General features: G+C 45.6%; 2 protein-coding genes across 2 annotated transcripts in view; one reads left to right on the top strand and one right to left on the bottom strand.

Moving 5' to 3' along the window:
* LOC112231423 overlaps positions 1-11,850 on the top strand; it is a gene marked incomplete in the record, with an annotated part of 690,592 nt that overhangs the window by 229,961 nt on the left and 448,781 nt on the right.
* Positions 1-11,850, bottom strand: part of caln2 (calneuron 2) — a 58,512-nt gene that overhangs the window by 16,163 nt on the left and 30,499 nt on the right. The window contains exon 4 of the mRNA XM_042311727.1: positions 3,124-3,236. Coding sequence (XP_042167661.1) covers positions 3,124-3,236 — 113 coding nt within the window. The remainder of the gene's footprint in view (positions 1-3,123; positions 3,237-11,850) is intronic.

Raw genomic sequence — 11,850 nt, 5'->3', positions numbered from 1 at the left:
AGGAGAGAGAAAGAGAGGAGAGGAGAGAGGAAGAGAGGAAGAGAGGAGAGAGGCAGTGGGGAGAGGAGAGAGGCAGAGAGGAGAGGGGAAGAGTGGAGACAGGAAGAGAGAAGAGAGGAAGAGAGGAGAGGGGAAGAGAGGAGAAGAGAGGGGAAGAGAGGGGAAGAGAGGAGAGAGAGGAGAAGAGAGGACAGGAGAAGAGAGGAGAAGAGAGGAGAAGAGAGGACAGGAGAAGAGAGGAGAAGAGAGGAGAAGAGAGGAAAGCAAGAAGAAGGAGGGGAGAAGAGAGGAGAGAGAGAGAGGAGGGGAGAAGAGAGGAGAAGAGAGGAGAAGAGAGGAGAAGAGAGGACAGGAGAAGAGAGGAGAAGAGAGGACAGGAGAAGAGAGGAGAAGAGAGGAGAGGAGAAGAGAGGAGAAGAGGAAAGCAAGAAGAAGGAGGGGAGAAGAGAGGAGAGGAGAAGAGAGAGAGAGAAGAGAGGAGAAGAGAGGAGAGGAGAGGAGAAGAGAGGAGAAGAGGAAAGCAAGAAGAAGGAGGGGAGAAGAGAGGAGAGGAGAAGAGAGGAGAGGAGAAGAGAGGAGAAGAGGAAAGCAAGAAGAAGGAGGGGAGAAGAGAGGAGAGGAGAAGAGAGGAGGGGAGAAGAGAGAGGGGAGAAGAGAGGAGAAGAGAGGACCGGAGAAGAGAGGAGAAGACAGGAGAAGAGAGGAGAAGAGAGGAGAGGAGAAGAGAAGAGAGGAGAAGAGAGGACAGGAGAAGAGAGGAGAGGAGAAGCGAAGAGAGGAGAAGAGAGGATAAGGGAAGAGAGGAGAGGAGAAGAGAGGATAAGAGAGGAGAGGAGAGAGAAAGAGAGGAGAGGAGAGAGGAAGAGAGGAAGAGAGGAGAGAGGCAGTGGGGAGAGGAGAGAGGCAGAGAGGAGAGGGGAAGAGTGGAGACAGGAAGAGAGAAGAGAGAAGAGGAGAGGGAGAGAGGAGAAGAGAGGGGAAGAGAGGGGAAGAGAGGAGAAGAGAGGAGAAGAGAGGACAGGAGAAGAGAGGAGAAGAGAGGACAGGAGAAGAGAGGAGAAGAGAGGACAGGAGAAGAGAGGAGAAGAGAGGAGAAGAGAGGAAAGCAAGAAGAAGGAGGGGAGAAGAGAGGAGAGGAGAAGAGAGGAGGGGAGAAGAGAGAGAGAAGAGAGGAGAAGAGAGGAGAAGAGAGGACAGGAGAAGAGAGGAGAAGAGAGGACAGGAGAAGAGAGGAGAAGAGAGGAGAGGAGAAGAGAGGAGAAGAGGAAAGCAAGAAGAAGGAGGGGAGAAGAGAGGAGAGGAGAAGAGAGTAGAGGAGAAGAGAGGAGAAGAGAGGAGAGGAGAGGAGAAGAGAGGAGAAGAGGAAAGCAAGAAGAAGGAGGGGAGAAGAGAGGAGAGGAGAAGAGAGGAGAGGAGAAGAGAGGAGAAGAGGAAAGCAAGAAGAAGGAGGGGAGAAGAGAGGAGAGGAGAAGAGAGGAGGGGAGAAGAGAGGAGAAGAGAGGAGAGGAGAAGAGAGGAGAAGAGAGGACAGGAGAAAAGAGAGGAGAAGAGAGGAGAGGAGAAGAGAGGAGAGGAGAAGAGAGGAGAGGAGAAGAGAGGAGAAGAGGAAAGCAAGAAGAAGGAGGGGAGAAGAGAGGAGAGGAGAAGAGAGGAGAGGAGAAGAGAGGAGAAGAGGAAAGCAAGAAGAAGGAGGGGAGAAGAGAGGAGAGGAGAAGAGAGGAGGGGAGAAGAGAGGAGAAGAGAGGAGAGGAGAAGAGAGGAGAAGAGAGGACAGAGAAGAGAAGAGAGGAGAGGAGAAGAGAAGAGAGAGAGGAGAAGAGAAGAGAAGAAGAGGAGAAGAAGAAGGAGGGGAGAAGAGAGGAGAGGGAAGAGAGGAGGGGAGAAGAGAGGAGAAGAGAGGAGAGAGAAGAGAGAAGAGAGGAGAGGAGAAGAGAGGAGAAGAGAGGACAGGAGAAGAGAGAAGAGAGGAGAGGAGAAGAGAAGAGAGGAGAAGAGAGGACAGGAGAAGAGAGGAGAGGAGAAGGAAGAGAGGAGAAGAGAGGATAAGGGAAGAGAGGAGAGGAGAAGAGAGGATAAGAGAGGAGAGGAGAGAGAAAGAGAGGAGAGGAGAGAGGAAGAGAGGAAGAGGGAGAGAGGCAGTGGGGAGAGGAGAGAGGCAGAGAGGAGGGGAAGAGAGACAGGAAGAGAGAAGAGAGGAAGAGAGGAGAGGGGAAGAGAGAGGGAAGAGAGGGGAAGAGAGGAGAGGGGAAGAGAGGAGAGGGGAGAGAGGAGAGGGGAGAGAGGAGAGAGGAAGGGAGAAGAAAAGAGAGGAGAAGAGGAGAGGAGATGGGAAGAGAGGAGAGGGGTAGAGGAGAGGGGTAGAGAGGAGAGGAGATGGGAAGAGAGGAGTGGGGAAGAGAGGGGAAGAGAGGAGAGGGGAAGAGAGGAGAGGGGAAGAGAGGAGAGGAGAGGGAGAGGAGAGGAGAAGAGAGGAGAGGGGAAGAGAGGAGAGGAGAAGAGAGGAGAGGGGAAGAGAGGAGAGGGGAAGAGAGGAGAGGAGATGGGAAGAGAGGAGTGGGGAAGAGAGGGGAAGAGAGGAGAGGGGACGAGAGGAGAGGGGAAGAGAGGAGAGGAGATGGGAAGAGAGGAGTGGGGAAGAGAGGGGAAGAGAGGAGAGGGGAAGAGAGGAGAGGGGAAGAGAGGAGATGGGAAGAGAGGAGAGGGGAAGAGAGGAGAGGAGATGGGAAGAGAGGAGATGGGAAGAGAGGAGTGGGGAAGAGAGGAGAGGAGATGGGAAGAGAGGAGATGGGAAGAGAGGAGTGGGGGAAGAGAGGAGTGGGGAAGAGAGGAGTGGGGAAGAGAGGAGAGGGGAAGAGAGGAGAGGGGAAGAGAGGAGAGGAGAGGGGAAGAGAGGAGGGGAAGAGAGGAGAGGAGATGGGAAGAGAGGAGAGGGGAAGAGAGGAGTGGGGAAGAGAGGGGAAGAGAGGAGAGGGGAAGAGGGAGAGGGGAAGAGAGGAGAGGAGATGGGAAGAGAGGAGAGGGAAGAGAGGAATGGAAAGAGGAAGAGAGGAAGGAGAGGAGAGGAGAGGAGAGGAGAGGAGAGGAGAGGAGAGGAGAGGAGAGGAGAGGAGAGTGTGTTCCTACCTGCCAGAAGATGTTATCGATGGTGCTCCCCAGGAAACCTTCTCTGGTCTCAGACGACAGCAGTTTGGGTCCCAATATCGTCACAAACTCCTCAAAGTCAACCTGACCATCACCTAGACACACACACACACACACACACACACACACACATACATACATATTAGTGTGCTTGTCCCACATGAACACTTGACCATATGGCCACATGACAATTAAGTGTTGAAAATCTACTTTTTATCTTTTGTACTGAAGCTTTTCTCATGATCTGGTGTAGGATTAAGAGTTTATAGTTGTGTTGTTGGGGTTTGTGTGTTAAACAGAATAGTCTGGATTGATCCCCAGGCTGAGGCGCCAAAATCAATGGCATTTCCCACACACAATGTCATTGATTCACCTTTCAGAGAGCAACCCGTGTGTGTGTGTGCGTGTGTGAGTGTGTGCGCAGGCACCCGCAAAGCCATACCTTAAGCTTTGAGTCAAAGGTATCAAGGAGAGCACCTTGTATGGTGCTGATTGGTTTACACAGAGAATCTGGTGATAATGGTGAATTCAAACACAGACACAGTGGATATACACATGAACCCCCCCTCCCACACTGCTGAGACCAGGAGGTGTAACTGACAAATTAACCTTGGAAAAAAATCTATTTAGGAAATCAGATAATAAGACTCAGTGTGAGACCTACTCGAGCAACACCGCCCCTTTAAGATTCTGAGCCTGAGCCCCCTGATGGGAGAGCATAATATACAAGGAAATGCTCAAAGCTGCTAATGAGAACCTTGATGACCTTATACCTAGCCAGTGTGGATTCCGGTGGGGTGCCCCCACCCAGGTAGTGGCAGTGCTGGCAACACTAGCTGCAGTAACCTATGGGGAGGGGGTCACACTCAGACAATCAGAGATGGGGCATATTATTGTGGCCCTGGTGGCACAAAATCATTAAAGGTCTGACTGCACAGAGATGTTTGAGAAAATGGTCACAACGGGGCAATTGCGTGTCTGTGTTTCAGGGGAAGGGGGGTGGATCTAATCTCCATCACCTAGGACTTGACTTTGTTTAATTAAATCTCACATTTTTGACCATTTCTGCTCAATCTTGCATGCTTTCTCAAACAGCTGTAACTGTATATGCATTCATAAATCAGGTCATTTCTTGAGTTGGGCTCTGGGATGTAATAACCGTTGAGCATCTGACTTTATGGTTGACAAAAATGTAATGTAATGGCAATCCTGGTTAGAGGTAACAATCCTGGTTATGGGTAACAATCCTGGTTATGGGTAACAATCCTGGTAATAGGTAACGATCCTGGTTACAGGTAACAATCCTGGTTATAGGTAACAATCCTGGTTATAGGTAACAATCCTGGTTACAGGTAACAACCCTGGTTATAGGTAACAATCCTGGTTATAGGTAACAATCCTGGTTATAGGTAACAATCCTGGTTATAGGTAACAATCCTGGTTACAGGTAACGATCCTGGTTGCAGCTAACAATCCTGGTTATAGGTAACAATCCTGGTTACAGGTAACAATCCTGGTTATAGGTAACAATCCTGGTTACAGGTAACAATCCTGGTAATATGTAACAATCCTGGTTACAGGTAACAATCCTGGTAATATGTAACAATCCTGGTTACAGGTAACAATCCTGGTTATTGGTAACAATCCTGGTTACAGGTAACAATCCTGGTTATAGGTAACAATCCTGGTGATAGGTAACAATCCTGGTGATAGGTAACAATCCTGGTGATAGGTAACAATCATGGTTATAGGTAACAATCCTGGTTTTAGGTAACAATCCTGGTAATAGGTAACAATCATGGTAACAGGTAACAATCCTGGTTATAGGTAACAATCCTGGTTATAGGTAACAATCCTGGTTACGGGTAACAATCCTGGTTATGGGTAACAATCCTGGTTATGGGTAACAATCCTGGTTATGGGTAACAATCCTGGTAATAGGTAACAATCATGGTTATGGGTAACAATCCTGGTTATGGGTAACAATCCTGGTTATGGGTAACAATCCTGGTAATAGGTAACAATCCTGGTTGTAGGTAACAATCCTGGTTATAGGTAACAATCCTGGTTATAGGTAACAATCCTGGTTATAGGTAACAATCCTGGTTACAGGTAACAATCCTGGTTACAGGTAACAATCCTGGTTATAGGTAACAATCCTGGTTATAGGTAACAATCCTGGTTATAGGTAACAATCCTGGTTATAGGTAACAATCCTGGTTATGGGTAACAATCCTGGTTACAGGTAACAATCCTGGTTATGGGTAACAATCCTGGTTATGGGTAACAATCCTGGTTACAGGTAACAATCCTGGTTATGGGTAACAATCCTGGTTACAGGTAACAATCCTGGTTACAGGTAACAATCCTGGTTATGGGTAACAATCCTGGTTACAGGTAACAATCCTGGTTATGGGTAACAATCCTGGTTATGGGTAACAATCCTGGTTACAGGTAACAATCCTGGTTATGGGTAACAATCCTGGTTACAGGTAACAATCCTGGTTACAGGTAACAATCCTGGTTACAGGTAACAATCCTGGTTACAGGTAACAATCCTGGTTACAGGTAACAATCCTGGTTATGGGTAACAATCCTGGTTATGGGTAACAATCCTGGTTACAGGTAACAATCCTGGTTATGGGTAACAATCCTTTTCATGAACTGTCAACATTATTCCGCATATTAATTGTTAATGATGGAGATTAAGATACGTGAGATTTTTGCTAAAAATATAAAGCAAATTGAGGTGAGATTATTGGAGATGTTTTTGGTGGTTGATCTGCTTCTGTTCAGTGGGTGTGCTCTTTTCGAAGGATGGGTCCCGGTCTTTCTCCGGGGGGCCTAGGGATCCTGGCGGACGGGTGTGGTCTGCCGGTTGTTGATGACAACCCAACTAGGAATGGGGGAGGGGCTTTAGCGGGTGGAATAGTGGGGACCAATTGGAGGGTTACTTAGTGGCAATGCAAATATCATGGTAGAGTTACATGGACACTCAATCACTACGGTACTTTTTTAATGGAACATTTACAAACATATATTATGATAAATAGATTTCAAAGTTGTATCTCATTATGGTAAATGGTGAAATAAGTATAGCCAGTTATATAATTGTTATAATTATCTCTAAAACAAAAGCAATTTAGATCAAAAGAATCCATATTAACAAAGGAAATTGAAGGACTAACAGTACAGTTAGATAGCTATAAAAACGGTCCCATAGAGGCACAGAATACGTTAGAGGAAAAAGAAAAGAAAAGGAGGAACTTATTCCAGAAAGATCCAGTGTAATAGATTATAAAAACTACAGCGAACTGGATGGAATATGGGGAAAAGTTCACCAAATTATTTTTTAATCTTCAACGTTGAAATGCTACCAAAAATAATTTGCGGAAACTTGTTACAAATGATGGAGTCACCTGTGATTCACCAAACTCTATTTTAAAAGAGAAAGCAAAGTACTTGAAGCATATGTTTTCGTTTCAGTCTCCATCTTCACTAACCGAAGCTAATTGTATGGATTTTTTTCTATTAATATAAAATGTACATCTGTACAGAAAGACTCATGTGAAGCCAAATTACAGAGGAGGAACTCCGATCACAGTACCTGTACACAGCCAATCTGTAAATAGCACACCCGACTAACTCATCCCCATATTATTACTTACCCTCTTGCTCTTTTGCACTCCCAGTATCTCTACCTGCACATCATCATCTGCACATCTATCACTCCAGTATTAATGCTAAATTGTAATTATTTTTTACCTCTATGGCCTATTTATTGCCTCCCTACTCTTCTACATTTGCACACACTGTACATAGATTTTTCTAATTTTTTTTCTTTTGTGATATTGACTGTACATTTGTTTATGTGTAACTGTGTGTTGTTGTTTTTGTCACACTGCTTTGCTTTATCTTGGCCAGGTCACTTAGAAATGTCCTTGTTTTTGTAAATGACTATTTATAGTGGAATATCTACATAGGCGTACAGAGGCCCATTATCAGCAACCATCAAGTACATTAGATTATCTAGTCTGAGAAACAGACGCTTCACAAGTCCTCAACTGGCAGCTTCATTAAATAGTACCCGCAAAACCCCAGTCTCAATGTCAACAGTGAAGAGGCGAGTCCGTGATGCTGGCCTTCTAGGCAGAGTTCCTCTGTCCAGTGTCTGTGTTCTTTTGCCCATCTTAATCTTTTCTTTTACAGTTTTTCCAACTGCTTACACACAAAATCTTTTCATGTCACACGATTTTTGAAACCTCTCACTCAAAGTGCAAAACTACACACAAAATATCCAAAACCATAAGCTATTTCTCAGCCTTTGACTCAGTTGTCAATTGCATAAAACACTTTTTTCAAAACACTACACACAATTCTCTACCTAAAACACAAAAATCTAACAGGAAGTGACTTGCTTTCCTTTTCCAAACACAGCCAATACAAAATGCTACACTTATTCACCAGTTCACAGACACACTCCTCACATGTGCAAACACGAATAGCTTAAATGATCACTAACCAATCACTGCTTTACTGTAGTATAGGCCTATAAATGGGTCAAAGGTCAGATTACCTGTTTTGAACAATGGGTGCCAACAATGGACAGAGAGCAAGAGGAGTAGGAGGGAGAGGAAGAGGAAGAAGAGGATGAGGGCAAAGAAGAGAAGGAAGGAGAGCCATCTCTGATGAGATTAGGGCAACACTTGTTGATCATGTGATCAACCATGGTTTGACCATGAGAGAGGCTGGACTGAGAGTCCAGCCCAATTTGAGTCGATTTACAGTGGCGTCCATAATTCGAACCTTCAGAAATGAGAACAGGTATGCAACTATCTAATGACTATTTTAGCATTACAGTAATGTACTGTAAAATACGTATGACTGCATAGTATTGCATAAACATTTGTAACTCTAAGCCATCCATTTACTGCACTGCATTGAATGAATGAGGTTGGTTATCAGGCTGTACTACATTTTTTTGTACATTGTTTACAATTCCTATGCTGACCACATACTGTGTTTGAATTCTGTACAGAGTGGAAAGGCAAAGACATCATGGAGGACGAGGACGCTTGTTTACAGATGTACAAGAGACTGCAATTATAAATATGGTTTTGGCCAACAATGCAATTAGGATTTGAGAGATAAGAGAGCATATCTTGAAGAATGACACCATATTTAACAACATCAATGCTGTAAGCCTGTCGACCATACAACGCATCCCCCAACGGCACCGAGTGACGATGAAACAACTTTACAAGGTGCCATTTGAGAGAAACTCTGACAGAGTCAAGAATATGCGACATGACTTTGTAGAGGTATGTATGCAACACTACTTGCAGGACTTCAGACCATATTTACTCATCTGTATATCCTTTTGTCTGTTACAGAGAGTATTGGAGCTGAATGCCCATGTAATTCGCCATTAATTTATTTATGTGGATGAGGTTGGCTTCAGGTTGGCTTCCGTACAACACCGGCCATATGTTCACTTCTCTGGAGGCAATTTACACAATGCTTGTCCCTGGTCCAGATCAGGAGCCTGCTAGGTTTGTGGTTTTATGGGACAATGTTAGTTTTCACCGGGCTGTTCTGGTCCAAAACTGGTTTGCCACCCATCCACAATTTGTAGTTTTGTACCTACCCCCATATTCAACTTTTCTAAATCCCATAGAGGAATTCTTCTCAGCCTGGCACTGGAAAGTGTATGATTGCCAACCCTATGCCCGCATGCCGCTTCTCCAGGCAATGGAGGACACATGTGGGGACATAGAGGGTGCCTCTGTCCAAGGTTGGATACGCCACGCTAGGAGATACTTCCCTCGATGTTTGGCAAGAGAAAATGTTTCTTGTGATGTGGAAGTAGTATGGTGGCCAGACCCAGGCCGGAGAAGAGATGAAGCGTAGCTTAGCACTGGTGACTGTCCCCCCCTACCAATTCCTGGACTGCCTACCCTGCTCTCTGCGCCTGACTTCTCCACCCACTACTCATAGAAGCCGTGACATTTACTGTCTTCTAAAGAATATACTTTTGGTTTACATATATTGTTACGCACGCCTCTATGAAGAGGGAACGCAACACCCTGCTACAACTAAACTCTCTGTGAAGCGAAAAAGGTATGGACTGTAGGTGCAAGTAAGAATGACAACAGGCAGAATGTGGTACCGTTTACAAGGACTTTATTCCTTTACACGGTAATATGGGGAAAAGGGGCTGGACGGAACCAAAGCAAAGAAAGTAAATCTCAAAGCCCCCCTCTCCTATCTTACCTGCCTACCCACTACTTACCTAATTTAGCACCACCTGGTGCCCTAACCAAAATACAAGGGGTGGTCCGCCCAGGTCTTACCTAGTGCCTAGACAGCGAATATGCTACGGGTATATGTATGCCCGCGGGCCTCTTGCCTAAACACTCCCTAGGTGCCTTCCCCTTTCCCCCTGGGAACAAATGAAACAGAATATTAAACAATTTCAAACAAACTAAGAAACAAAAGGATGTCAAATAAGCTCTATCTGAGCAACAAACTCACAGAACATACCACTTTCCAACAAAATCAACCTCTATCACAATCAATCTCAGCAAAATCCCTACCTTCAGCAATCCCTACCTTCAGCAAAATCCCTACCTTCAGCAATCCCTACCTCCAGCAAAATCTCTACCTCCAAAAACCTCCAGAAGAGATCTCCCCAGCAAAATCTCTGAACAGAACACTGGCTTTTATATAGTGTCAGAAGGAATGGGTAATTGGAGACAGCTGCGTCTTGACGAGGGGGCGGGGTCAGCTCTCCAATTAGCCCTGGAGTCGACCAATCAGCTGCTTGAGGGATTTCAGGAAGCCATTTCCTGAAATAAACACATGTAAATACACAAACTACAACACATAATCTGGGGAACGTAACACGCCCACCACAAAAATTGCAAACCTAGTTTTGCAATAATAAATGCCAACGTATCCCCAGTTAGTAAACCCGTGATAGAGCGTCAGCAACCACATTCGCCGAGCCCTTCACATAAGCTATCTGTACATTATATCTTTGCACAATCAGAGCCCACCGCATAAGGCGGCGGTTCTGGTTGTACATTTGTTTCAAGAACACCAACGGATTATGGTCTGTGAAGACCACTACAGGCAAGGCACTGGAGCCCACATATACCTCAAAGAACTGTAAGGCAAGCAATAAAGCCAGCGTCTCTTGTTCGATTGTAGAGTACCTTGACTGACACGAGTTGAACTTACGGGAGAAGAAACTGACGGGCCGATCCACTCCGTCTTCATCTTCCTGTAAGAGAACCGCACCCACCCCCATAATACTAGCATCTACCTCCAACTTAAAAGGTTTGTCAAAGTTGGGGGCGGCAAGCACTGGGGCACTACAAAGTAGCGCTTTAGCGGACTCAAAAGCGTAGTTACAGTCCTTGGACCACTTGAATGGTACCTTGGGACTAAGCAGAGATGAAAGGGGAGCTACTACCGTCGAGAAATTCTTACAGAATGTACGATAGTACCCTACCATCCCTAGGAATCTGCGCAACTGGCGGCGAGTAGTGGGAGCAGGAAAGGCAACAATTGCTTCCACTTTGCCAGTTACTGGGCGCACTTGACCTCGTCCCACTTGTTTCCCTAAGTAAGTCACTGTAGCCTTCCCAAACTCACACTTGGCCAAATTGAGGGTTAAAGAAGCCTTCTCCAACCGCTGAAACACACTTTTCAAAGTGGAGAGATGATCAGACCAAGTAGACGAATGAATCACCACATCGTCAAGGTACGCAGTACAATTTGGCACATCTTCAAACACAATGTTAACTAGCCGCTGAAAAGTAGCAGGTGCATTACACATGCCAAAGGGCATCACAGTGTATTGTACAAAGTTATCTGGCGTAACAAAAGCCGATATGTCAGAAGCTCGAGAGGTCAGAGGCACCTGCCAATAACCTTTTAACAAATCTAACTTACTAACGTAAGCAGCAGAGCCTATTCTATCAATACAGTCATCTAAGCGAGGTAGAGGAAAAGAATCAGACTTTGTAACTGCATTTACGCGACGATAGTCCGTACATAAGCGGGACGTACCGTCAGGCTTAGGAACAAGAATACATGGAGAACTCCAGGAGCTGTTACTGGGTTTTGCCATGTCATTCTGTAATAAATAAGCTACCTCACTTTTCATTACCTCTCTTTTCTTAGCATTAACCCGGTACGGATGCTGACGTATAGGAACAGCGTTCCCCACATCCACGTCATGTTCCAAGATGGATGTGCGACTTGGAATGTCCTGAAACACACTGAGAAAACTGTTTATCAATAGGATAAGATCCTTAGTTTGATCATTATCCAAATGTTCCATTTGAGAGGGTAACTTCTTCAGCATCTCTGAATTACATAGGCGTTCACCTTGCTGTAATGTATGGCGTAACTCCAACCCGTCCTCCTTATCCTCATCTAGGTCCCAGCCAGGCTTCAGCACCACCGCAGCCACACTGGAGACGGCGGGCTGGACCGGCTTACCTGAGGAGCTGTCGGGAGAATCACGCACATAATATGTTTTCAGCATGTTAACATGACACACACGGGAAGAACGCCTTCGATCTGGTGTCTTTATCACATAATTGGTGTCATTGAGTTTCTTTTCCACCAGATATGGTCCAGAAAACGTGCTGACAGAGATGAGCCAGGGATTGGCAACAAAACTAAAACTTGATCCCC

Source organism: Oncorhynchus tshawytscha, linkage group LG33, assembly GCF_018296145.1.
Source record: "Oncorhynchus tshawytscha isolate Ot180627B linkage group LG33, Otsh_v2.0, whole genome shotgun sequence".
NCBI lineage: Eukaryota > Metazoa > Chordata > Actinopteri > Salmoniformes > Salmonidae > Oncorhynchus > Oncorhynchus tshawytscha.
This window is presented reverse-complemented; position numbering and strand designations above follow the sequence as displayed.